This window comes from Macaca fascicularis, chromosome 9, assembly GCF_037993035.2.
Source record: "Macaca fascicularis isolate 582-1 chromosome 9, T2T-MFA8v1.1".
NCBI classification, from domain to species: domain Eukaryota; kingdom Metazoa; phylum Chordata; class Mammalia; order Primates; family Cercopithecidae; genus Macaca; species Macaca fascicularis.
The window spans coordinates 105,615,343-105,643,118 of record NC_088383.1 but is presented as its reverse complement, the minus strand read 5'-3'; the positions used below and the strand labels follow the sequence as shown (position 1 = coordinate 105,643,118).

At 44.7% G+C, this 27,776-nt stretch overlaps 1 protein-coding gene across 6 annotated transcripts in view; it reads left to right on the top strand.

Annotated features, from left to right (window-relative positions):
• The first annotated feature begins 3,179 nt into the window (after nucleotides 1-3,179).
• The window catches only part of PIK3AP1 (phosphoinositide-3-kinase adaptor protein 1), a 126,833-nt gene continuing 102,236 nt past the window's right edge, over nucleotides 3,180-27,776 (top strand). For 3 of the 6 annotated variants that reach the window (XM_045361296.2, XM_005566088.4, XM_074002317.1), the window contains exons 1-2: nucleotides 3,180-3,312; nucleotides 13,374-13,790. In XM_045361296.2, coding sequence (XP_045217231.2) covers nucleotides 3,300-3,312; nucleotides 13,374-13,790 — 430 coding nt within the window. In that variant the 5' untranslated portion in view covers nucleotides 3,180-3,299. Of the gene's footprint in view, nucleotides 3,313-11,799; nucleotides 12,106-13,373; nucleotides 13,791-22,407; nucleotides 22,451-27,776 lie in introns of those variants that run through there. The other 3 variants (XM_074002314.1, XM_065521208.1, XM_074002315.1) reach the window with 2 other exon arrangements.

Genomic DNA, 27,776 nt, shown 5'->3' with positions numbered 1-27,776 from the left:
GGGCTCTTTACGGATGTTTGTCCTTTGTGAGAGGAAGGCAATTCTGGCAGAGCAGGGGAACTCACAGGTGACAGAGAGCTGCTGTCTGCCTGCAATGTGAGGTGATGCCAACAAAGGCTAGTGGTGACTTGTGGGGCCCTTAGGTCATAGCAGGGTCTGCTTCAAGCATTTACCACCTAATCTGCTGGCAGAAGCATGGGCTCCGAAGCCAGACTGTGTGGGTTCAAAACTCAGCACTGCAAATTACTAGCTGTGTGTCCTTGGGCAAAAGTTATTTAACTACTTCTTCTTCTTCTCCTTCTCCTTCTCCTTCTCCTTCTCCTTCTCCTTCTCCTTCTCCTTCTCCTTCTCCTTCTCCTTCTCCTTCTCCTTCTCCTCCTCCTCCTCCTCCTCCTCCTCCTCCTCCTCCTCCTCCTCCTCCTCCTCCTTCTCCTTCAGACAAAGTCTTGCTCTGTTGCCCAGGCTGCAGTGCAGTGCAGTGGCACAATCTTGGCTCACTGCAACCTCCGCCTCCTGGGTTCAAGCTATTCTCCTGCCTCAGCCTCCTGAGCAGCTGGGACTACAGGTGTGCGCCACCATACCCAGCTAAATTTTGTATTTTTAGTAGAAACGGGGTTTCACCATATTGGCCAGGCTGGTCTCGAACTCCTGACCTTGTGATCCACCTGTCTCAGCCTCCCAAAGTGCTGGGATTACACGCGTGAGCCACTGCACCCAGCCTATTTAGCTTCTTTTCTGTAAAATGTGTATACTCTTAGTACCTTCCACATAGGAAGGTACTCCATGAAAGTACCTCCATGATGGTACTCCACTTCCTCATGATCCATTAAGGTGGATCATGAGCATCTATGGTGACACATGCCTCCACCTTCACATTTTGTCCTAGTAAGGGAGGTTTTGCTAACCAGGGAAAAGGCTTTGATCCCCAGGTCTGAGAGACTATGAAATAACACCTTGAAGATGTAAGAAGCAGGGATTTCTGCCGCCCTGCCCTCAGGCCCCCACTGCTTAGGATGACACATGTTTACCTCTCCAGCCTTTCCCTTTTGCCAGGCCAAACAGAACTGTAGGGCAGCAGCCAAGTTCGGGTTCTCCATTCTTCCTCAAGCCAATTCACCTACCACCCAGCGTTGCAGGGACTGAGTGCAGAGCCTGCTCAGGAGAGCCAGTGCACGGTGAGGGTGCAGGGTCTTCCAGAGGGGCAGCTACTCTCCTCCCGCCACTCCCATTCTGCAAAACCTGCCACACAGAGGTGCAAAACCAAACAGACACTACTTCCCCCAATCTGGCTCCACCTGCTACACAAAGAAATTTGTTGAATGAAATTGCCAGAGTCAGGGACTAGTCATGTCCTCTCACCAAGGGACTGTTGTCCTCTGAGTCCTTTTCTCGCCCCAGTTCCAGTAGTCAGTGCTAGCCAGGAGTGGGAGCAGAGTTTGGATAGCTGACCTAGCACCCAAAACCTTACCTGCAACAAGCAGGTGGCTTCTAATAGTTCAACAAGTTAGAAATATCCTTTAGGTTAAAAGTTGTCCAGACGCACTTGGTTAGGAGGAAGGAAAGGGCCCTCTCTCCCTAACATCCGGAGCTGGAAGGGAGGAACATGTGTTTGAACAGTGGGGACATTAGGGGTGTTGACCTTGAATAGACAGATGCACCCTCAGTAAAAATGTCTCTGACAAAGAACACAAACTGGCCAGGCCCAGAGACTTGTGAAGAGCGAGAGAGGCTTTGGGGAGAGAAGGAAGAGGGTGGAGTCAGGAAGACCACTGTTTAGGCAAGGTTCTCCAGATAGGAGATTTTCCTGACTTATCCAGGAGGGCCCAATGCAATCACTAGGGTCCTTAAAACTGGAAGAGGGAGACAGAAGAGAGTCAGAGCAAGGGATATGATGACAGAAGCGAGGCCATCTGGCTTTGAAGATAGAACATGGGGGCCATGAGCCAAGGAATGTGGATGGCTTCTAGAAGCTGAAAGAGCCAAGGAAATGGATTCCCTTCTATTTGGCAGAAAGAAACCCAGCCCAGCCACCACCTTGACTTTAGCCCATGGAGACTCCTGTCACACTTCTGAGCTACAGAACTGTAAAATAATAAGTTGGTGTTGTTTTAAGCCACTAAATTTGTAGTAATTTATTAAGGCAACAGTAGAAAATGAATGCACGGCCTCATCCTGATATTCCCATTCTTAAATTCATTTCATTTATTTCCACCTAGACTTGAGCCCTAACCTTCCCTCATCTCTGCTCTCTGGGTCGGTCCTCTGGCCCCTGAATTGTTGAGAACTCCAAGGGGATGTGCTATTCAGGTGAATTTCAGCAGCAGGCAAAGGGAGGAGTCCAAGAAGAGGGCAGGTGAAGGTAAGGATTAAGCAAGAGCTCTAGCTCTGGAAGCAGACTGGCTTGGTACTGAATCTCCGGGAGCTTTTATTCTCTGTGGAAGCCTGAGCAAGATATTTGGCTTGTTTCTTCGTCTCTAATGTAAAGACAGTGATAGGTGCTACCTCAGAAGTTTGCTGTGAGGATGCAATGTGATAATATGTGTAAGGTGCTAAACGCAGCGCCCATCAGAGAGCAACACAGGAAATGAATGGCAAAGAAACTCTACTAGATATTTATCATGTGAGATTATAATTAATGTTCATGTGCCACCAGGAGACCAGATCCAAGGAATTGCAGAAAGGTCACAGGAGGGCACTCAAGGGCAAAGTTTAAGCACCCAGGGCCAGGTGCCCAGCCCTCCTCCTGTTCCCCTTCCTGGCCCCTCCTCTTTCCTGCTGGGGCAGCAGGGGCTTAGGGACAAAGCCCCAGGGGATGCGGAGGTGGCCTGGACAGCTGGTGCTCACACACACACACCCGCCCTGTCTCCCAGAGGCCTGGCAGCCCCACACTCTCCCCCTCTGCTCCCTCCCCACAGCCCCTCCACCTCGGGCTGCCCTTTGGTGGCAGATCAGGGCTGGTTTCCCGAGGAGTGGGGCGCACGTGGCGCGAAGCCCCCGCCTCCTCGCTGCCCCTGAGCAGGGGGCCGTGGGGGGAGCTGACCCGCGGCCGGCGTGGGGTTCTCACTTCCCCTCCCCAACGGCCACGGGTGCAGGTGCCGCGGGCCGCGTCCCGCAGGCGGGGCGGACTCTGTGGACACGCCCTCGTGGCGAGGCCGGGCTGCCTGGCGGGAGGAAGCGCCAGAGCGGCGACCGGTCCTGCGCTGAGCCCGGCGTCCCTCCAGCCTGAGCCAGGACGCCGCCAGTCCCGGCCCCGGCTCCGGGCACGCAGCGAGCCAGGGATGTGAGCGGCGCCTCGCGGCATGGCAATCTCAGGTGGGTAGGCAGGCGCCGCGGGTCCCCAGGCCCTTGGGCCCTCTCTCGCCCCCCGCACCCCTTGGGGCGCGTTCCCCTGCTCGCTTCTGTTTGCGTCCTCAGTGCGGGGATCTTGCCCTTTTTCTGCTCTTTTCTCTGTTCCCTGTCGCAAACTTCCCACTTTAACTTTCCCATGTTTCCCGCCCCAGCCTGTTGCGTGATTGTCATCAGCCCCTGCCTGTCCCGACTCCCTCCCACTTCTTCAGAGTCTCCTTCGCTTCCCCCACCTCCTCTGGCCCTCGGAGTGTCTGAGCGTCTCTTCCCCTGTCCCTCGACTCTGAAGCGAGAGGCGAGTTGAGAGAAGCAGAGTGCGGGCAGTGTGGACGGTCTACGCGGCCAAACGCGTCTCCTGGGCTCCGTGGACCCACAGGGGGCGCTCAGGCAGTCCTAGGTGGTGCGGAGAGATCAGCCGGGGGCCCTTGGGACAGCTTCCCAAGCCCTGTTCCTCCACCCCTCCCAGGCTTTGTGTTTTGGTTCTAGAACTTTGCTAGGGATCTAGTAACACTATTCCTTGAACTTTACTTTTCCTACATCCTTTGCAGAACTTTGGGGAATGGGGAGAGTTGGTGGTCACACTCATCAAAGGGTACCAGGCGTCTTTTCTGGCTGGTCTTGGGTTGCCTTCTGGTTCATGGGTGTACACACTTGGCAAGTTGCTCACTCACGGAGATCCAGAAAAACCACATAATGATGATAACAGAGACAGTTAATGAGTCCTTACTATTGCACTCCAATGGATACTGTGCATCTAATATGTTCTCCATGGTGGGCAGGACACACCTAGTCTCTGCTCTCCAGGAGTTTATGGTCCTGTAGAGGAAAGCAATAAGTAAACAAGGAATTACTAGATGAGAAGAGGTAGAGTTACGGTGTTTACAAATGGGTTTACTTTTCTTTTCCCAGCCCACTTTATGATGTTTTAGTAGGGATAACATGTGAAAACAGGTTGCAGGTGCCCCTTGAAAAAGAGACTAGGTGGCCAGGAGAAGGCACTGTTCTTACAGGAGGTGAGCAAACACTGGAATGAAGAGCCAGCTCTCCCCAGATCCTCTGAGGATGTGGTAACGGTGCTTTGGAAGCAGGGGTAGAAAAGGCCAGGGTGTGATGGTTCTGTTAGATTTGGTACTACAGGCTCATTATCTAAAGGGGATGGGAAGGTAGTTCATCACAGCCTCCTGGTTCTCCAGTTGGGCTCTGGAGGCTAAAAGAAGCTGTACTGTGAATAAGGAGGCCTAGAAATAGCAGGTAATATACACTTAATAAGGAAAGTCTCTGGTATGACATGTGCTATGGGAAAACAAAAAAGAAGGGTGAGGGAGATTGGGGTTAGAATTTCAAATGAGGTGGCCAGGGTGGAGAAAGGGACATTTGAGCCAAGCTTTGAAAGAGGAGAGGGAGGAGGCTGTTTGGGCAAGAGTGCTCCAAGTAATGAGTGTATGTGGTGTGGTAAAGGAAAGGCAGCAGGCCAGCGTGGCTGGAGTAGGTGGGCTGTTGGGGAAAGGGAGATGAGGCCTGAGCATAAACCAGTGAAGCCACCTCCTCCTTCCATGGTCGGGGACAGGCCCTGGGCTGCTGAGTCCAGGAAACCGCAAACTGGGAGGGCCTTTGGGCGGAAGAGGCTGAGAAAATGGCCTCTCTTTTCCTCTTGTCCAGCGTCCTGTGTACATCTCTCCAGTGGGCACAGCTGACGGGGCTAGGAAGGCAAGCTCCAGTTCAGAGGGGGACCATAGTCCGGTGGGCAAACCTGGGGCTATTTATGAGCTCTGTAGCAGCTTCTTCAGGTGTCCGTAATCGTTAGAGCTGTCAAACTGTCTTGCTGTCTGCATCTTCTGTGGCGAGACACCACTCCAGGTGCTGCAATTGATAGTTGGCTCTCTGGAGTCGCTCGGGTTCCCTGAGGTCTGGAAGTACAGGGACCCATGGGGGAAGGTCATAGTGGTGAGAGCAATGCCTCTCGCCAAGATGCTGTGGGCTTTGGAGTCATCCCCACTCTTCTGTATGTTCTTTTTTTAAAAAGCAGCTTTATTGTGACATAATTCACATGCCATACAATTCATCCATTTAAAGCATACAATTCAGTGGTTTTTAGTATCTTTACAGATATATGTAGCCATTACCACAGTCAATTTTAGGACATTTTCATCACCTCAAAAAGAAACCTTGTATGCTTTAGCTATCACCCTTTTATTCTCCTCTCCTGTCCCAGCCCTAAGATCTACTTTGCCTCTATAGATTTCCCTACTCTGGGCTTTTTATATGAATGGAATCACATAGTATGTGGTCTTTGGTGACTGGCTTCCTTTGCGCAGCATAATATTTTCAAAGTTCATCCCACTGTAGCTTATATCAGTACTTCGTTCCTTTTCATGGCCTAATTCTCTGGTCTTTTTAAATTCCCTTCCACTGAAGGGGAAGCATTAGTCTATATTATTTTCTGAAAGATGTATTTGCTTGTTGAAATCCAGGAGAATCTAGGCTCCCTGTCTTTGAAAGTACCTTGGATAGGAAGATAAAATGAAATAGATTCAGCTTATTCCACAAGATTCTCTAGGCCCCTGATGGCATCTTGTGTATTTACACGTGAGGGAGAGGAAAGAGAGAGGATCCATGGGTGACTTTCCCAAGTGGCCAAGTCTGTGACTGGGTGAAGAAAGACTAGGACCCTCTCCTCTGTGTGTCAGTTCTCATACCATCTCTTGCCCCCTCTCTCCAAGGCTCCTCTTCTGTCTAGGTCCTTCTACTATTCCTGGACTTACAGGACCATGGAGCTTGAAGGGACTTTTAACCCTTTTGTGATCTTAACTTCCACGTGATCCTTGAGGCCTCTCAGTACTCTTGCCAGTAGCTGAATTTGAACACCTTGTGGGGTGGGAAGCTCCTGATATGATTGACCACATCTCTCCTTATCCTGGTCACCTTCCCTATCTCTCATCCCTCTTCAAATACGGTGTTCAGATTCAAACACAGGGCTTCAGGATGGATGAATGGGGTGCCAGAGTCACCTGCAGGCTGAAGAAGTGGTCTGGGCTGAGTGGTTTGAGAAGCTCTCTGGTACTTCCTGTCTTCACTTCTCTCCAGTGAGTTCTTTTTTTTTTTTGAGACGGAGTCTCACTCTGTCACCCAGGCTGGAGTGCAGTGACACGACCGTGGCTCACTGCAAACTCTGCCTTCCAGGTTCAAGTGATTCTTGTGCCTCAGCCTCCCGAGTAGCTGGAATTACAGGTGTCCGCCACCATGCCTGGCTAAGTTTTGCATTTTTAGTAGAGACAGGGTTTCACCATGTTGGCCAGGCTGGTCTTGAACTCCTGACCTCAAGTGATCTGCCCACGTCGGCCTCCCAAAGTGCCGGGATTACAGTTGTGAGCCACCACGCTCGGCCCTCCATTGGGCTCTGAGTCCTGCAAAGCCACCTCTTTCTGCCCCAGCTTTTTACCCTGTGGACTCCCTGCTGCTACAGCCTCCCCTTCCTCTGCTGTGATCCATTTCTTTCTCCTTCTATAGCCAAACCTGTTCTTTATGTTTTACAAGGACAAAGAAAGACCTTTCCTCATTTCTGTCTAGACTTGTGGACTCCTTGTTGGCTCATGTGTTTCATTTCTCTTAACAAATGAACAAACAGAAAAAAAAAAAGAGAAATGTGATTGGGGACAAGTGGAAAAACGACTTACGGTTAAAGGAAAAGGATTATTGCTGAAGAAAGGAGTTTCCCCCATATAAGGCAGAGTTGCTGACAAAGCATTTAGTCCTGTATTGTTACCCAGCACATCAGAAAGGGACTGGAACTTTCACTTTGGACTTTTTAAAAACTTCCCCGTCTTTCAGTTTCCCAGCACAGCAATATTCAGGAAGGTGATAGATTTCATTGTCCTCGTTTACATCAAGGCAAATTTGCCTAGACTTAGTAATTGGTCTAAGTCACACAAGTTAGTGACCAAATATGTTGTAATGTTAACGAGTCTGAGGCAGTAATAAATTTCTCCTCAAATACTTTCGCTCAAAGGGAATTGAATTTAACACTAGAACCCTAGGAACGAGACATTGTGCATTTATTTATTTATTTATTTTTTAATGAGACAGGGTCTCACTCTGTCATCCAGGCTGGAGCGCAGTGTTATGATCTGGGCTTACTGCAACCTCCACTTCCCAGGTTCAAATAATTCTCATGCCTCAGCCTCCTGGGTAGCTGGGACTACAGGTGCGTGCCACCAGGCCTGGCTTATTTTTGTATTTTTTTTTGTAGAGATGGGGTTTCACAATGTTGGCCAGACTGGCCTCGAACTCCTGATGTCAAGTGATCCACCTGCATTGACCTCCCAAAGTGCTGGGATTACAGATGTGAGCCACTGTTCCCGGCCAGGAATGAGACATTTCGAATAACTGTTCTGCTTGTTTGTTTGTTTTTAAATATAGGAGATTTAAGTGTTTTTTTATTTTAATTGTACTTATTTATTTATTTTTGAGATGGATTCTTGCTCTGTCACCCAGGCTGGAGTGCAGTGGCGAGATCTCAGCTCACTGCAAGCTCTGCCTCCCAGGTTCATGCCATTCTCCTGCCTCAGCCTCCTGAGTAGCTGGGACTACAGGTGCCCGCCACCACACCTGGCTAATTTTTTGTATTTTTAGTAGAGACGGGGTTTCACCGTGTTAGCCAGGATGGTCTCGATCTCCTGACCTTGTGATCCGCCTGCCTTAGCCTCCCAAAGTGCTGGGATTACAGTGTGAGCCACTGTGCCCGGCCTCAATTATACTTTTTTTTTTTTTTTTTTTTTTTTTGAGACGGAGTCTCGCTCTGTCGCCCAGGCTGGAGTGCAGTGGCCGGATCTCAGCTCACTGCAAGCTCCGCCTTCCGGGTTCCCGCCATTCTCCTGCCTCAGCCTCCCGAGTAGCTGGGACCACAGGCGCCGCCACCTCGCCCGGCTAATTTTTTGTGTTTTTAGTAGAGACGGGGTTTCGCCGTGTTAGCCAGGATGGTCTCGATCTCCTGACCTTGTGATCCGCCCGTCTCGGCCTCCCAAAGTGCTGGGATTACAGGCTTGAGCCACCGCGCCCGGCCTTTATACTTTTAAATAAAATTTTATTATAGAACAGTTTTAGATTTCCAGAAAAACTACAGAGATAGTACAGAGACTTCTCATCCAGTTTCACCTATTATTGACATCTTACATTAGTGTGGTATTTGTGACAATTAATTAACTAATATTGATAAATTATTAATAACTAAAAGTTCAGACTTTCCTCAGATTTCCTTAGTTTTTATGTAATGTCCTTCTGTTCCAGGAGCCCATCTCAGGTACTATGTTATATTTAGTAGGCGTGTCTCCTTAGGCCTTTCAAGGCTGTGATTTTCTCTGATTTTCCTTGTTTTTGATGACTTTGACAGTCTTGAGGAGTACTGGTCAGTTATTTTGTAGAACGGCCCTCAGTCGGGATTTGTCTGATATTTTTTCCCATAATTAGACCGGGGTGCTGGCTTTCGGGGAGGAAGCACACAGAGGTGAAGTGCCAGTCTCAGCCCATGGTATGCAGGGCACACACTCTCAACATGATCTGTGACTGTCGATGCTGACCTTGATCACTGGGTTTCTCTATTGTAAATTTACTTTTTTTTTTTTTTTCTCCTTTTCCACACTGTGCTGTTTGGAAAGAACTCACTCGACACAGCCCACAATAAGTTCTCGGTGTAAGGAGTTACACTCTACCTTCTTGAGGGTGGAGTTATCTACATAAGTTATTCACAATTGTTATGCATGGGAGATTTGTCTGTTTTCCCCAATGTATTTATTCAATTATTTATTTCGTATCAGTATGGACTCCTGTATATTTCTTTTATGCTTTGGGTTATAATTCAATATTATTTTATTTATTTTGTTGCTCAAATGGTTCCAGCTTTTGCCACTGGGCGCTTTGAGTTGACTCATGTGTTCCTTTGACGTATGCCTGTCATTGAATTTTTGTTTGAGCAGTTGTTACTTTCTGGCGCTACAAGATGCTCCAGGCTCATATTGACTATTTCCTCCCCCAGGAAATATTTAATCCTAGACTCATTCTTAGAATCCATCATTTCTCTAAGGTATCCTGAATCCTTTTGTTGGAGAATGGTATGAGAAACCCATGGCACTAGATGTGTTTTATTAACTGTATTTCTTAAACTATATTCTGTATTTCCTTGACTTTTTAAATTGGGTGCAAGTTAGAGATTAAGAGCATGGACTTTGGAGTCAGATCCCTGCTCTGGCACTAACTGTGTGTGCTTGGGCAGCAGTAGCAGCAAATCTTCAACGAGTTTTAATGTCTGTGTCTGTAAAATGGGGCTTTTTGATAACATATACTTTGTGGATTGTTCTGAGGATTAAATGAGAGAATGTACATGAGATGCTTAGCAGAGTGACTAACACATGGTCAGTGCTCAGGAAACAGAACTGAATCACAATTTAAGCTTTTCTTGATGACTTAGAGTCTTTTTTTTTTTTTTTTTGAGATGGAGTTTCACTCTTGTTACCCAGGCTGGAGTGCAATGGCATGATCTCGGCTCACTGCAACCTCCACCTCCCGGGTTCAAGCGATTCTTCTGTCTCAGCTTCCCTAGTAGCTGGAATTACAGGCACATGCCACCATGCTTAGCTAATTTTTGTATTTTCAGTAGAGATGGGGTTTCATCATATTGGTCAGGCTGGTCTCAAACTCCCAACCTCAGGTGATCTGCCTGCCTCGGCCTCCCAAAGTGCTGGGATTACAGGTGTGAGCCACCGTGGCCAGCCCTTGACTTGGAGTCTTTAATAAACAGCAAGTATTATGATGTGCTGTTAACAGAGGAGCAGGATCTACTGTTAACTGGGGAGGCAGGATCCAGGGGGAAATGATTACCCATTCCCTCAGTGGCCCTAGAGTTTGTTATTTAAAAAATGTTCACTTACTTTTGGGTCACTAAATTCTTCTCATAAAATTGGAGTAATCACTCATGGCCATGTGGTCTTTAGAACAGTGTAAAGTTGTTGCTTTTCTACTAAGTCAGTCAGTACCCCAAACCCAAGCTGCCTCTGAGGCTCAAGCAATCCTCCTACCTCAGTCTCCTGAGTAGCTGGGACTATAGGAGCACACCACCATGCCTGGCTAATTTTTGCATTTCTTGTAGAGACAGGGTTTCACCATGTTGCCCAGGCTGGTCTCAAACTCCTGAGCTCAAGCAACCTACCCGCCCTGGCCTCCCAAAGTGATTGGATTAGTCATGAGCCACTGGGCCTGGCCCCAAGCTGCCTTCTTAAGGGTTCTACTTGTGCTTAGGAAATTTTTTTCTTCTCTCTTCTTCATTTTGCCATCACTTGCCAACCCTATTGAAAACACTACTTATGGTTTCTTCATCACTAGTATATGGGACCACAACCATCCCTTCCTGAGATTTTATTCTCCTTCTGTCTATTGCACAAATTGTTGACTTGATACGCGTATGTATGTGGAGGAAGCTGGTGGCCACCCTTTTTCACTTTTGCATTTTTACAAAATGCTCCAGGCTCCTCGCACAGCATCACTAGCATTGCATCCTTAATATTATAATGAAGTGTAAAGTCTTGCATGTTTCCTACCTGATGGCTCGTGCCCATGCACACACATCTGCAGTAACACTTCACACTTAGAAGAACGTTTGCCTCTTAAGATAAACCAGCCACATACGAAGGAAGGACAGAAATAAGGTAAAAATATTCTGATACTTTAACTCTGCTTCTCAGTGTCAACTGTATAGTTATGTAGCTTTGCCAATGTTATACCTTCTATAGTCTTGAAATTATTTTTCCATTGAGATGTAAAGAAATATTCTACACAGAAAAAAAAAGATCCAAACAGCAAATATTTTTATTTATTTATTTATTTATTTATTTATTTATTTTTATGGAAGGCTGCAGCACTGGTGCATTAAATTTTTGTCCTTAATCTGTGTAAGCTTTGGAATCAGGGTAAGCATTCCTGAAAATGACCATTATATTCACAATTGAGGGAACAGACCGTGATCATAATTGAGTTCTCTGTAGAACCACGAATGTCCAGGTCATCATCAGAATTGCTGACTGGTTTTCTCCAGTTCCACACTGTTTGTCTAAGATTGACTTTTTAAAAGATTTGTACACCTTCCCTTCAAAAATACTCTCAGGTTGATCAGCTTGCTCCTGCTGAGAAGGCTACTGGGCTCTATATTAGCACTGGAGTAGGGCTCCAGAAAACCAGGGGGGCTGAAAAAAGAATGAAACTACAAACATTCGTTTTATTTGCTATTTTTCAAAATTTGGTAATATCATCCTGGGGGAAATCAGAACTATGTTGGGCTTGCATTGTACATGTTGCTTTTTGGTTTGAATATAGTGGTGGGTTGGATGGGGGCAGGAAAGAGGATTCATCCTATGATCTTTTCAGAGCCTTAAGGTCTTGCCTAAGTCCTGCCTTTGTCCTTTTCAACAGGAAACATCAACGAAATGCGGCCCAGGCCTAGCGTTTAATTGTTTTAGTCTACAACTTAGATGGTTCCCAACCTTCATAAAATGTGACCAGCTTCCTTCTCTGAGTTCCCTGTTGTGTCGTATGGACAGTTTATGCTCACCTCTTCCAAACCACGCACAGAACAGTTTGTTGAATTCATGGAGAGATGATGAGCCAAAACAGTGGTAACAGTTATGTTAAGAGCCAAGCTTCTTTGAACTTTGGTAATTGGAAGCTATGACTTATTACTCGTAAGATTCTTGGCATAGTTCCTGATGGGTGGTGCAGGTGAGTTGGGAAGGAGGCTGGACGGGGAACCAGGGAACAACCTGAGCATCAGTTCTGGCTCTGCCAATAATCTAGAGTGTGAAGTTGAGCAAGTCCCTTAACCTTCCTAGATGAAGTGTTTCTTTCATCTGTAAACGAGGAGTTTGGGCCAAGTGATTCCTGAGAGCCCTTTTTGACTCTCTTTTTGGCATTTATGCTTTGTTAGAGGAAGAAAGCCTATGTTATGGGCCAGGTGTGGTTAGGGACACCTTGCAGATTGTATTGTGGAGGTCACAGCATTAATTCAACCACAACTACCGTGCACTTTAATATTATACATTATTTATATTCATGTGAGGATAATGACACCAGCTACCAATTCCTGAGGGTTTTCTACATGACAAGCACTATGCTTAGCAGTTTATGTGAAATATCTAATTTAACTCAAATCCTTGCTTGGCCACTGTGAATCTTGGGCAAGTTACTTAACCTGCCACACCTCAGGTTTCTCATTTTTTTTAAAGAATGGACCAATAATAACCTACCTTCTAAAGTTGCTGTGAAGATGTAATGAGTTTAGTAGGCAATGTGCTTGGAAGAGTGCCTGGAACATAGTAACCTCTATATAAGTGCTTGCTGTTGGGGTTATTATTATTTATTATTATTGTTATTGTTATAATCTCATACTGCATTAGGTGTAGGGGGAAAGTGCATGCCAGGCAGAAGCAATAACTCGTGCAAGGATCTAAAACAGTATGGGGTCGGGCCTGGTGGCTCACGCGTATAATCCCAGCACTTTGGGGGGCGGGGATGTGTGGATCACTTGAGGTCAGAAGTTCAAGACAAGCCTGGCCAGCATAGTGAAACCCCATCTCTACTAAAAATACAAAAATTAGCCTGGAGTGGTGGTGGGCACCTGTAATCCCAGTTACTTGGGAGGATGAGGCAGGAGAATCACTTGAACCCGGGAGGCAGAGGTTGCAGTGAGCTGAGATTGGGCCACTGCATTCCAGCCTGGGTGATAGAGCAAGACTCAGTCTCTAAATAAATAAATAAGAAATAGATAAAACAGTGTGGTATGTTTGGTCTAAGACAAGGAGTCTGGTATGATTGGAACACAGACTGTAAATGGGGAAAGAAATGAGTGAGTGAGGTGTGCTGGTGTGCTGGAGGCACACCAGATTGTGGGTGCCAGACCTGGCATCTGGATGCTCTACCTTTGCAGGTTCTGGGGAGCCACCTAGAAGGGCAGGTGTGCTAACATGCTTCTGTGCCTCATTCTTGCTCAGGGGTGCCCAGAGGGTGCGACATCCTCATCATCTACAGCCCGGATGCCGAGGAATGGTGCCAGTATCTGCAGACCCTGTTCCTGTCCAGTCGGCAAGTCTGCAGCCAGAAGATACTGACTCACAGGCTGGGCCCCGAGGCCTCCTTCTCGGCAGAGGACCTAAGCCTTTTCCTCAGCACCCGCTGTGTCGTGGTGCTGCTGTCCGCGGAGCTGGTGCAGCACTTCCACCAGCCGGCCTTGCTGCCCCTGCTGCAGAGAGCCTTCCATCCTCCGCACCGCGTGGTCAGGCTGCTCTGCGGCGTGCGGGACAGCGAGGAGTTCCTAGACTTCTTTCCAGATTGGGCCCACTGGCAGGAGCTCACCTGTGACGATGAGCCAGAGACCTACGTGGCAGCTGTGAAAAAAGCCATTTCCGAAGGTAAGCTTTTCTTCTAAAGATAAGCAAGCCCTAGAAGACTTATTAATCCAGGTGCTAGGTGTAAGTTTATATTCCAAAATGAGCAGGGATCTCAGTATGTTAAGAGACCTGGTCATATTTATGGGTTTAGAGCAGCCTATTCCTGGGGTGGGGTAGGGGCAGGACAGGTCTCCTGCACTATCAGGAGAGGAAGAGGACACTGTCCCTTGTCTTCTGTACTAGGGCAAAAGCCTTTCTAGAATTTTCTATACCTTGGAAGACACAGGACAGAGTTCCAGCCTAGAAAGTAGTGGGGGTGGGAGGCAGAGACTTAGTTTGCTGTTGGTGTGAGGAATGAGACTGCTCACTCTCCTGCTTGCATGTTACTTCCATTTTATCATCATGCGGCCTTCTCATTTTTGTCAAAAAAGTTTTTTTTTTTTTTTTTTGAGACTGAGTCTCTCTCTGTCACCCAGGCTGGAGTGCAATGGTGCGATCTCAGCGGACTGCAACCTCTGCCTCCCAGGTTCAAACGATTCTCCTGCCTTAGCCTCCTGAGTAGCTGGGATTACAGGTGTGTGCCACCATGCCTGGCTAATTTTTTTGTATTTATAGTAGAGACAGGGTTTTATCATGTTGGTCAGGCTGATCTTGAACTCCTGATATCAAATGATCCACCCACCTCAGCCTCTGAAAGTGCTGGGCTTACAGGTATGAGCCACTGTGCCTGGCCAAGGCATTGTTTTTTTTCGATAACATGGTTATAGAGAAATAACCCTCTTCTCTATTTCCCATCAGCCTAGCTTCTATATTTTGCCCTGTTTCTCCTTTTAGAGTAGGAAAATTCCGATCCTTTCTGTGAGGGTTAGTGACTTCAGTGGCCCCAGGAAGTGTGACACACACTCTGATTAACAATAACAGAAGACGTGCTCTGGGATGGACACATGTCACAGCTTTTCTTCCTCTTTTTGCTTTTTTTTTTTTTTTTTTTTTTTTTTGAGACAGAGCCTTGCTCTGACGCCCAGGATGGAGTGCAGTGGCGCGATCTCGGCTCACTGCAACCTCCACCTCCCGATTTCAAGTGATTCTCCTCTCTCAGCCTCCTGAGTAGCTGGGATTACAGGTGCCCACCACCACACTGGCTAATTTTTGTATTTTTAGTAGAGATGAGATTTTACCATGTTGGTCAGGCTTGTCTCAAACTCCTGATCTCAGGTGATCCACCTGCCTCAGCCTCCCAAAGTGCTGGGATTACAGGCATCAGCCACCACACCCGGCCTCTTTTTGTTTTCTATTTTTGCCTCACTATGGGCTATGAGTGGGCTATACGTTTATATTCTATTCTATTGCCACCCAGGATCTTATATACCTGACGCCAGCAAAGAAGCCTGGAAAATTATGGCCCTGATTTAACTGTGCCTCAGTTATCCCTGGTGTGACTTGGGCATTAATTTGTCTCACCCACCCCTATGCCATCTGATAAACTAAATCAAGAATTTACTAATTTTCAGTGACCTTAAAAAGCTAATGTAACTTCCTAGGTGCTTTTGTCCCTGGAATTGCCTACTCTAAACCAATGAATATGACCACATCTTTTAACAAAGTAAGATTCCATCTAATTTTGTAACATAAATCACTGGTGTGAATGTAAGACATGTCTCACTTGAAATCCTGGGACCTGGATTAGTACTTTTTCTAGGGTTTGCTTATCATTACTTTAGAAAGGCAATGATGGAAAAAGCATATAATTCATTTTTGCATGATTGTCTTTCATTACTTTTAAGGAATTGTGATCTGCCCTAACATACAGAAAACTAAGACACAGCTGGTTGTTTCTGTGGATGAGTTTGTCACTGCAACAGTCCATTAGGATCTCACAGGCCAGCCCCCGGAACCCACCATGGATGTATTGCCGCTGACTGGGCATCTCACACTGTATGCTGTAACAGATTGCTCTTTAAAATATTACAGTAGTGTGGCTGGTTGTGGTGGCGCATGCCTGTAATCCCAGCAATTTGGGAGGCTGAGGCAGGTGGATCATGAGGTCGGGAGTTCGAGACCAGCCTGGCCAGTATGGTGAAACTCTGTCTCTACTAAAAAAATACAGAAATTAGCTGGTTGTGGTGGTGCACGCCTGTAGTCCCAGCTACTCAGGAGGCTGAGGCAGAAGAATCACTTGAACCTGGGAGGTGGAGGTTGCAGTGAGCCGAGATTGTGCCAATGCGCTCCAGCCTGGGCGACAGAGCAAGACTCTGTCTCAAAAAAAAAAAAAAAAAACATTACAGTAGTGTTATTTTTTTGAAGTAGATAGTAAAAAGGATTATTTTAATATTGTTTGGATGTGTCCAGTGATTCAATGCCTGGATAAATTGATCTCTTCTAGTATTTCACTTTTTACCAAAGACTCTAGTTCAGTATGCTATGAGCCTTTAGCTTCAAGTGTCTCGGAAGGAATGAACTAATTCACGGAGTGTTCCTATTCTGAGAGCAGGAACTTCTCATCAGAAAGAGATTATTTTAATGGGAGATTAAAATAAGCTGCTTAGTGGGATATCTTTGCAGTTCAGAATCAGTGGATATAGGGACAAATGGAATTATAGGTAAGAGGAAGAAGGAAGGCTTATAGCCCCAATATAACTTTCTTATCTGGTATTAGGCTTGTGAATTTGGGGATTCAGGATCTCTATTGGTGCTAGGATGGTTTGGGTTTGCTTTTTGGGTATTCCAGAGCCATGGCCCTTGGTTGGCCTTGACTCTGATGCCATATTCTTGATTTGTTTTGCTGGACAAGCTTTCTTAGCAAACCTGATACTCAGAGTCTGGCAGTGTAGAAAAAAGAACATTGACCAGGGTTAGGGACACTGTATCACCCCGGCTCTGCTGCTAACCAGATGCCTAATACTGAGCAAGTCATTTTGCCTCTTTGAGTTCCAGCTTCCCTTTCTGTACGTGGCAGATTTAGAATTGATGTAAGACACTTCCCGGGCTAAAAATCTGATTCACCTAGGCCAGAAAATCTTAAATATCTTTGAAGTATGACCTTCTTGCCCCTTTTCATACCTGCTTTGTCTCCTAGGAAGCTTAGGGTTAGAATGGTGTCTAAAAACAGTACTCTCCCTAAACTACATTTCTGGGATAATTGTGTCCTTAGGTATGTTTCCTATAACTTGTGATAACCCATCTTTTAAAAATACCCTTCTTGCATGATGAGGTTTTCCTAAGGCACCTCAAAATAAAAGCAAAAGTTAATATTTTCATATATGTTATTACCACCAGTTGCCCAGTCCCATGAGAAATAAATACATGAAACTTGTTTCTTTGACTTTCTGTGTTTAAAAAAAAATCCCAATAAGAAATTGCCTGGGCATTTTCTTAGTGGCTCAAGCATGTAATCCCAGCACTTTGAGGGGCTGGAGCAGAAGGATTTTTGTGGAGCTTAGAAGTTTGAGACCAGCCTGGACAACATGGCAAAACCCCATCTCTACAAAAAAATACAAAAATTAGCTGGGCATGGTGGTGTGCACCTGTAGTCCTAGCTACTTGGGAGGCTGAGGTGGGAGGATCACCTGAGCCTGGGAGGTTGAGGCTGCAGTGAGCTGTGATTGAGCCACTGCACTCCAGCCTGGGGATCAACAGAGTGACACCCTTTCTCAAAAAAAAAAAAAAGAGAGAAGTGCAATGGATAATTGATAATGGGGATGAACTAATAGTAGAGACAATAATTGTGGAGTTATTGATTGTAGGGCTATTGAAACCTATGGGGAGACAAATTTTAGGAAAAACTTTCTAATTATTAGAGCTGTGTGAAGGTGGAATGGGTTGCCTTCGAAGGTGGTAAGCACCACATTTCCAGGAGTAAGGGAGCAGATACTGCAGATGTGCTGTAAAGGGATTTAGCTTTGGGACCAGGGTTGGGCCATGTGACCTTTACAGCCTTTTGATCATAACGTTCCCTTACAAGAAGTTCCCCTTTTCACCAGGAACACATTTCTCTTCTGAATTCAGTTTTCCTCCTTCACCTGGTATACCTGAGGTTTTTGACTCCCAACTGAAGAAATACTGGTCATGTTGCTACTCAGACCCCAGCAGTAAATAGCAGGAAAAATACCTCAATTTATAATTTATGTAAACCTTTAAAATGATAAAAGTCCCTATTTACATGTCTATATGTATATTTTTCTTAACTTTGAGATACCTTTTGATAAAAAGGACTATTTAATGAGATATTCACTAAGACCATTTAAAATTTAGGCTAAATTTTAGACCATTTAAAGTAAAGCTTAAAGATTAAAGAGAGTGGAGTGGGTAATAGAGTAGAGGCGGTTATTTTATTCTTGAAACTTAGATTACAGGTAGTCAATTATACTTTCTTTTGCTGCTATGCTACCTAAACAATGCTTCTCAAATTTTAATGTGCACAGAAGGACCTGGGGATCTTGTAAATATGCATACACTGACTCCTTGGGTGGGGCCAAGATTCTGCATTTCTCTCTATTTTTTTTCTTTTTGAGATAGAGTCTCGCTCTGTCACCCAGGCTGGAATGCAGTGGCGCAATCTCAGCTCACTGCCACCTCTGCCTCCCTGGGTTCAAGCAATTCTCCTGCCTCAGCCTCCTGAGTAGATGGGATTACAGTCATGCGCCACCATGCCTGGCTGATTTTTGTATTTTTAGTAGCGATGGGGTTTCACCATGTTGGCCAGGCTGGTCTTGAACTCCTGACCTCAAGTGATCTGCCTGCCTCAGCCTCACAAAGTGTTGGGATTACAGGCGTGAGCCACTGTGCCCAGCCAGATTCTGCATTTCTAACAAGCTCGCAGGTGATGTTGATGCTGCTGGTCCAGGTACCACTGAGTACCAACAAGGGGTCTAAGCCACCTTTCTTTTGTCAGGTCAATGGTCAGGTACCTCTGTCACATGGGAAGTATTTTCTCAAATCTCCACTTCTCTGGAAATGGAGGCACCATCACATCAGGGCAACTCCTGGACACCCATCCATTAGGTATAAAATTAGGCCAGTGTTTGGTGCTTAAGCCATCAGACTTCAGGGTGGAGCTCCTGCATTCTCTTCCTTTGCACCTGCTCATAGATTCTGTGCATTCACTCTGGCAGTTTTCAGTCTCTCAGGTTTCTAGTTGTTGGGATGGGGTGCTCCTGGGATCACAATCTTTACTCTTTCTTCATTTAATAAACCCCTTGATCAAAATTACTACTAAAATATGTTTTGGAGGTTTTTTTTCCCACCCCACTCTCCAAATTTGTCAGCCACCTTAAAATTAAGCAGATGTTTTAATTAGAGTCTTCAGTGTGTTGGATCAGCCAGTTTATTTCCCAAGTTCTTCATCTGTAAAATGATGGGGTTGGATCAGATGATTTGGAAGGTTTCTTCCAGCCTCCAGCGCTGTAATATACATTGTAAGTTTTCTAAGAAGATGGCAAATTACCGAGAACCTTTTTAACTGATTCAGTTTAGTTCCAAAATGTCTGCATAGAAGACTGGACTGTTGATCTGAATTTTTTGGACTAGCTGGAGGATTATTTTAAAATAAGGAAGTGAGAAAACCCCAGGTACAGCACAGAAATTATTTCCTCTTTTTACTGGAGCTGTATTCTTTGCTTCAAATCTCAATGGAATATAAAAATAGATTGTGTTAGACTGTGTGGGAAAGGACTCTGTGGGTGATATTCAGTGTTTTTGCAAAAGTTCTCATTCGTGTGATGTGTGTGTGTGTGTGTGTGTGTTGAGGGTGCAGGGAAGCATTAAGCTGAATTCTCCCAATATTATTTATTAATAGTATTACAATGAAGATCTTGTCTGCTTCTTTATATGCATTATTTTCTCTTTGCCTCACCCCTCCCTCTCCATTCCCATTGTGTTTCAGAAGCTCTCATGATACCCACAAGTGTCATATATTTTGCCTTTGATTTCCATGGGAAAAATTTAGAGGAATATATCTATATGTCTACATCTGTCCTTCCTTTGTTGATATTAATGTTCTAGTCTGAATATTAAACTACAGTTTAAAAGAAAAAATAAGGGCTGGGTGCAGTGTCTCACAACTGTAATTCTAACACTTTGGGAGACTGAGGGGAACAGATTGCTTGAGGCCAGGAGTTCAAGACCAGCCTGGGCAATGTGGCGGAAACCCTATCTCTACAAAAAATACAAAAATTAGCTGGATGTGGTGGCCTGTGCCTGTGATCCCAGCTACCGGAGAGGCTGAGGTGGGAGGATTGCTTGAGCCCAGGAGGTCGAGGCTGCTGTGAGCTGTGATTATGGCACTCCACTCCAGCCTGGGAGACAGAGCGAGACCCTATCTCAAAGAAAAAGAAAAATAAAGGAATATTTAAAACTGCTTTCAGCTAATCAAATGGATTCCAAAATGTTTTCTTAAATTAACTAATTAATTAATTAATTGTTTTCTAGTTTTATTGAGGTATAATTGACAAATAAAAACTGTGTATATATTCAAAAAATTGTATATATTCAAGGTATACAAAGTGATTTTTTATACATATACTTCGTGAAATGATTATCACAATCAAATTAATTAACACATACATCAGCACACATAGTTACCATTGTGTGTGTGTGTGTGTGTGTGTGTGTGTGTGGTGAGAACACTTAAAGTCTAGTCTTAGCAAATTTCAAGTAAAAAATGTGGTATTATTAACTATAATCACCATGCTGGACATTAGATTCTCAGAGTTTATTCTTTTTTTTTTTTTTTTTGACACGGAGTCTCGCTCTGCTGCCCAGGCTGGAGTGCAGTGGCACGATCTCCGCTCACTGCAAGCTCTGCCTTCCAGGTTCACGCCATTCTCCTGCCTCAGCCTCCTGAGTAGCCAGGACTACAGGCGCCCACCACCACACCCAGCTAAGTTTTTGTATTTTTTTTAGTAGAAGATGGGGTTTCACCTTGTTAGCCAGGATGGTCTCGATCTCCTGACCTCATAATCTGCCCACCTCGGCCTCCCAAAGTGCTGGGATTACAGGCATGAGCTACCGCGCCCGGCCTTTTTTTTTTTTTTTGAGATGGAGTCTTGCTCTGTCCTCAGGCTGGAGTGCAGTGGTGTGATCTCGGCTCACTGCAACCTCCACCTCCTGGGTTCAAGCGATTCTTCTGCCTCAGCCTCCTGAGTAGCTGGGACTACAGGCACGTGCCAACATGCCCAGCTAATTTTTGTATTTTTAGTAGAGAAGGGGTTTCACCATGTTGGTCAGAATGGTCTTGATCTCTTGACCTCATGATCCTCCTGCCTTGGCCTCCCAAAGTGCTTGGATTACAGGCATGAGCCACCGCACCTGGCCTGAGTTTATTAATCTTAAAACTGAAAGTTTAACTCTTTGACCAGCATCTCCTCAGTCCCCCTCTTTGCCCCGTCCCTGGTAAACACTGTCGTATTCTCTGCTTCTGTGAGTTCGACTTTTTTGGATTCCACATATAAGTGAGATCATACTGTATTTGCCTTCCTGTGTCTGGGTTATTTCACTTTGCGTAATGTCCTCCAGGTTCATCCACATGGTCACAAATGGCAAGATTTTCTTCTTTCTTATAGCTGAAAATATTCCGTTGTGTAACTTTTCTTAAATTTAAAAAGAAACTTTTTTCCTGAAATTTTCCCCTTTTATAAATAATATTGCAATAAATCTTCATACAGCTTCATGCCTAAATCTTTGTGAATCTCTGTTAATTTCCTCTGGATCATACTGCTATAGAGCCCCCAGAGACAGGGTTGCAAGCCTGCTCTCAGCATCTCCCCACTCTCCCCCATGCAGCCTGAATCTACCACCTTCCTTACTGCTGTTTATTTTATTTTCTTCCCTTTATGCTTGGTTCAGTCTGTTGTTTACATTTGCAGTTTCTCTTGCAAAGTTAGTCGTATGGAGAACTTGTACCCTCCTCCCCTCAGGGAAAGAGTTCATAAGAAGATGAATGCTTTTTATGACAGTTACCCTGTGTAATGCATCAGGTGTTTTACATGTATTTATTCCTGCCACAACCCTGAGTGCACAGATGGTTTCAGCACCATTTTACAGATGAGAAAACTAAGGTTCAGAGAGGTTAAATGACTGGGGTAAGCACTGGAACTCACTGTGGAACACAGGGCCTTTGGGCCTAGAAAGCTTACACTTTGCCTTGCTTCTCCCCTAAGTCTTCCCTCACCACCCTCCTCTTCCACACTGGGACAAAGAATGAAGAAAGCTCAAGGAAGAGAAAGGATCAGAGAAAATGAAGCTTCCCCGAGTGCTCCAGGCCACAAATTCCCGAGTCAGGCTGAGCATTGGCAATTTCCCCGCACTATGTTTAGAATGTGGGTACCTGGGCCCCACCCTAGGCCTACTGAAGAGGAATCTCTAGAGGTTTGTCCTGGGAATAAGAATTTCAAAAAGCCTTCAGGTGGGTTCTGCTGTGCAGCCCAGCTTTGAGCTTTGCTGCATGCTTGGTGTCTTGTCCTTTGGGTTTTGGGTCACAGGAGCCTGCGATAGCTCGGGCCCTGTGGTCTGTTACAGGCTATTATGGACGGTTATGGGCAGGTCATGACACAGTAGTCCCAAGGGGCTCAGAGCTTGGCCTTGGCACGTCACAGGCAGCAGCCCCGAGAGAAGAGAAGGGAGTCAGACCCTCTGAGCAAAGGGGAAGTTGCTGTGCTCTGCTCGGTGGGGTAGCCTCGTAGATGGTAAGTCAAGGGCGACTTCTGGGGCTTATGGGGCACCTTGCAGGACTGAGGGGAAAGTCTAGGCTTGGATCTCTTGAAAGCAACGATTGTGGTGCTGCTGTCCTGCTGCCTTGTGGCCGTGGGCTGTTGGATTTGCTCTTTCTCTGCTGTGGGTTAAGCTACTCTGCAATCGCCTCCTCCAGGATCCTCCTTACATATCCCCTGCTGAAGGACGCTTTCTTTTTCTCTTCCTTTTTGAAATGATCTTTTTGATTTGGGGAAGAAGATACCCAGCTGGGATGGTGAATTCCTTCCAATGTCACTAAAAAGCTACAGCCTATCCAAGAGTCACCTGGGGTTTCCCCTGCCTGATACCCTAACTGCCTTGCAGAATCAGGGGCTGTTCACACTCTTAACTGTGGGTCATTGCCTGCTGGCTGCTCCTGGAATAGTTAATGAGGACTAATGCCTACAATAGATTTTGTGCCCATGGAAATTTTCCCCTGAGCCTTCAGAGTCACCCAGGATTACAGTTTTCCTGCAAAGCCAAGAGCTCCTGCTGGGGTGGTAAACTCAGCCTCTCTTGCTGCTTCGGCAGCCATCCAGAGATGGCCTTCTCCTGTTGCGTTACACTTTCGTAGTCCCTCAAAGAAGTATCTGCGAGTCCCTATGTCAATTGTGTTTGGTGAGCCGTGGGGAAAAGGGAGTCATGAATGCTGAAATTTCCGCTTGTGTGAGAATTTCAAGTTTGCACCTGTCTCTGTCTGAATTTTCTAATGTAGGCTGGAATGGAAACATCAGATGTAGGAATTTTATCGGTCAATTTCTTACCCTGTTGTTTCAGTATTTTTTGCATCTCACTTCTCCTGGAACTATTACTAGAAGAGAATAGTAGAATTCAGGAGGGACCTGACATCTGTGTTACCCTTTCAAAACTTTTTTATCAACATTATTTCATTTGGCCTGTGCAGTTTCCCTATAAGGCAGATGTTAATGTTATTTCCATTTTAAAGATGACAAAAACAAGGCCCAGGCAGGTTCAGTGACTTGCCCAAAGTCACTCACATGCTTTTCCATTAGGGCTAGGATCTGGGTGAGGGCCTCCTGTCTTGTAGTCTAAGGCCTGGTTATTGCCTTATGTAGATATCAGAGCCAGCTGTTCATCTGATGGTTATTTATTGAGCATCTATTTTATTCTCAAGGCCCTGTGTTGGGTGCTGAGTTAGAGCAGGAAAGACACAGTCACTGCTATGATGGCATCTACATTCAAAACCAGCACTATCCAATAAACGTATAATGTGGGCCATATGTGAAATTTAAAATTTTTTAGCAGCTGCAGTAATTTTAAAAAAGTAAAATTAATTTTAATGATATTATGTAATAATATATCTAAAATATTCTTTTATCGATATATAAGCAATATAACAATTATTGAGATATTTTACATCTTTCTTTCATATTTGAAATTTAGTGTGTGTTTTATAGACCACAGAGATTTCGAATGTTCAGTAGCCATATGTAGCCAGTGACTACCATATTGGACAGTGAAGCTAAAAAGAATGTCTACTTTTCAGAGAATAGGAGCCATATATCAGTTAGTATTTTAATTTAAAAAAATTTTTTTTGAGACAGAGTTTTGCCCTTGTTTCCCAGGCTGGAGTGCAGTGGTACTATCTTGGCTCACTGCAACCTCCACCTCCTGGGTTCAAGCAATTCTCCTGCCTCGGCCTCCCAAGTAGCTGGGATTACAGGCATGCGCCACCACACCTGGCTAATTTTGTGTTTTTTTTTAGTAGAGATGGGATTTCTCCATGTTGGCCAGGCTGGTCTTGAACTCCCAACCTCAGGTGATCCACCCACCTCGGCCTCCCAAAGTGCTAGGATTATATGTGTAAGCCACCACGCCCAGCCTAGTATTTTAATATTTTAAGTGTTAAAAGTACACCTCTTCTTGTTTCTTCATTCATTCATTTATTCAGTCATTCCAAAGGTATTGAATGAGCATCTGCCAGGTGCTTATTTTATTTATTTATTCATTTATTCATTTATTTATTTTGAGATGGAGTCTTGCTCCATCACCCAGGCTGGAGTGCAGTGGCATGATCTCTGCTCACCACAACCTCCGCCTCGGTTCTAGCAATTCTGTTGCCTCAACCTCCCTATTAGCTGGAATCACAGGCGTGCACTACTGTGCCCAGCTTATTTTATTTTATTTTTTGTATTTTTAGAAGAGATACGGGTTTTACCATGTTAGCCAGGCTGGTCTCAAACTCCTGACCTCAGGTGATCCACCCGCCTCGGCCTCCCAAAGTGCTGGAATTACAGACGTGAGCCACAGCGTCCAGCCTATTTTTTTCTTTCTTTCCCTCACTACTGACCTCTTCTTTCTTCTTTCTTGTTTTTCCTTCCCACTCCTCCCTTCTTTGTTCCCTTCTATATTTTGTCACCTGTTTAGCTGTGTTCCCAGGCTCCAGAAATACAGTGTTAGTTGAGACAAAATTGGCTTTGATTAACAATAGAGTTTCTGTCCTCGAAATGACAGCTTACCATCAGAACTAATGAAACAGAGCTCCTGGCAGCCTTTGTGAAGACAAAATCAAACCCGGGTGCTTGTCTGCCCTTCAAAAAATAATGTCTGGCCTTGGGCCCAATTAAATAGATTATTGTTGCATCTATGCAATGAATACCACCCAGACCTCAGAGAGAACCAGGAAGTTCTCTTTGTGTTGCTATGGAAAGTCTGCCAGGATTTATAAAAAGAAAAAAACTAAGATAAAGAAGAGTGCATATGGTATAATGTGATTTAGGTATATTTAAAAAGAAATATATCTATGTTGGCATATGCATTACTTTTTTTCCTGAAAGATACACAAAAAACTGCTGATAGTGGTGACCTTTGGGTAGATGGAGGACATTTTGAACCTCTTGTTTTAGACATTTCTCCAGTATTTTAATTTTTCTATGTTCATGTGTTACTTTTTGTTGTTTGTTTGAGACTGGGTCTTGCTCTGTTGCCCAGGCTAGAGTGCAGTGGCACCATCACAGCTCACTGAAGCCTCAACCTCCCAGGCTCAAGCGATCCTGTCATCTCAGCCTCTTGAATAGCTGGGACCACAGGTGTGCACCACCATGCCTGGCTAATTAAAAAAAAAAATTATTTTGTAGAGATAGGTTCTCACTATGTTGCCCAGGCTAGTCTCGAACTCCTGGGCTGAAGCAATCCTCTCCTTGTCCTCCCAAAATGTTGGGATTACAGGCATGAGTCACCACACCCAGCCTGTTTTACTTTTAGTTAGGAATTTTGAAGAGAAAAATAGAATCTAGGGGAAGATGCTGGGCTTGCACTCAGATAATCCAAGTAGGGTGCGCTTCAAGTTGAGTTCGCGTGTACAAACTTGGTGGATGTTTTCCTCAGCTTCATTTGGGTGACCTGATAAGGGGAAGCAACATGGTATTGGTTTGTGTTATTGCTGTAATGACTGCACCATCACTCACTCGGGGTGGGCTAATGCCTATAAAGAGAGAACAGCAACTTATCACTGAGTCATATTTTGACTCTTGTCAAATTTAGGCTGATGTCTTCTTAGGTTACTACACTCTTTATGACAATTAGTAAGAGAATAAGAGTGTGTATTTCCAGATTACAGAAACTGGTTGAGCCACCTGAGGCAATTCACTTGGCCACTCTGGATCTATTTTTGCTCTCTTTAAAATGCTTATGGGGAAAACATGTTGACATCTCAGACATTTATAGCCATGAAATTTCATAATTCCAACTATGTGTGATTTTACATACCTTGTATTTCATTGCTGGGTCTCTATCTAAAATTTTTCCAAATCCCATCAAGGTATAGTAGTATATTCATTTTAGCTAACAAATTATCCTTCTCAATAGAATTTTAAATGAAACTTTAAATACATTAATCATAACTTTCTGTTCATGGATATTAGCTCCAGTTGAGTCTTAGGAGTGTATCACGTTATACCATTATCTGTGTGGGTATGAAGGAATGTATGTATTTAACATTTTACATGTACTATGGTCTGCATGAAGATTTATGCATGTGGGTTCATAGCTAGATAATGGGGGCAGAGGAAATGCGGGTCAATATGCATTACAGAATGGGTTTGTTCATTTCCCTGTTATTACAGGATGTTTTCACAGCTTTTCAGTTGGTTTCCACCAGGCATTCACATGACCCACGGGAGGTCTGAGATGGCCCAGGAAAGAGGATGATTTAATGCCTTAAATGATTCTTGATCTGCCCATTGGAGAAGTTATTGAAACCACAATAGGCTTGTCATATGGTCTTCATTCTGGGCAGAAAAATTTCAATTTCAGCCAGTTTGGTAAAATTTAGACTTAAATAGGACAGTTGGTTTTCTAAGACACATAAAAATGAACAAAATCAGTAACTGATCAAAATTGCCTGTTCTGTGGGGAAAAATTGGGAGACTTTTAAAATTTTCACTGTTTATATTTAGAAAAACAATACTGGTCTCTTACTGACAATGTTTTGTGTATGGTAGATGCCTAGTAAATGGTGGTTGGATGGATGACGACTGGAGGAGTGAATATATTCATGAGTTATTGTCCGTTTTCCTAACTCTTGGGACCATTTTGAATGTCCCAGTTGCAGAAAAGATGTCCTTCCCGTGAGCATCCTATGTAGGGACTTGATGCCCTTTGGATTGTTAACCATTTCCATGGAGCAAATTTGTCTTCGGTAACATAGGGTGTTTTAAACAGAAAACTACTCTTCAAGTTCAAAACAAGAGCCTACACAGCACATGTGTTTTTCTGTGTCCATACTTAAAAATGTGCCAGATACAGCAACCTGTCCCACAAAAGAATTGAGTATGCCAATCCAGGAGCTAGTCAGCAATTGGAATTGTTAGTTCCTTGGGATATGCATAGGTCTGTCTCTGCAGAGATTAAATTGGCTGTGTCTTTTTTTTAAAGGAGAGCATAAAAGTGAGGCAATCTATAGAGTTTTGGAGGAAACCTTTAGAATTGGCTTAGTCATTTTGGGAATTCCTTGGTACTTTTTTTTCTGGGTTTATAACTTCTGAATATGTGCATCTTCTCCATCACCATTAAGAAGTCAGACTATCTTAGGTTCTTATTTAAGAAAATGCTGGTTGAATGTGCCTATTTTGTCTACCAATTTGCCAGTTTCACAGACTGCTGGTTTACTCTCCAACATCTGATAACACAGGAAATAGCGGGGGAGGCTGATGATGAAATGAAAATGCTCTACTTTTAAATTAGACTAAAATAAGTTTCTTTTTACCGCTAATGTTAGAGGCTATAGTTGTAGTTAAAGCTTGCAATAAGATAGGAAGG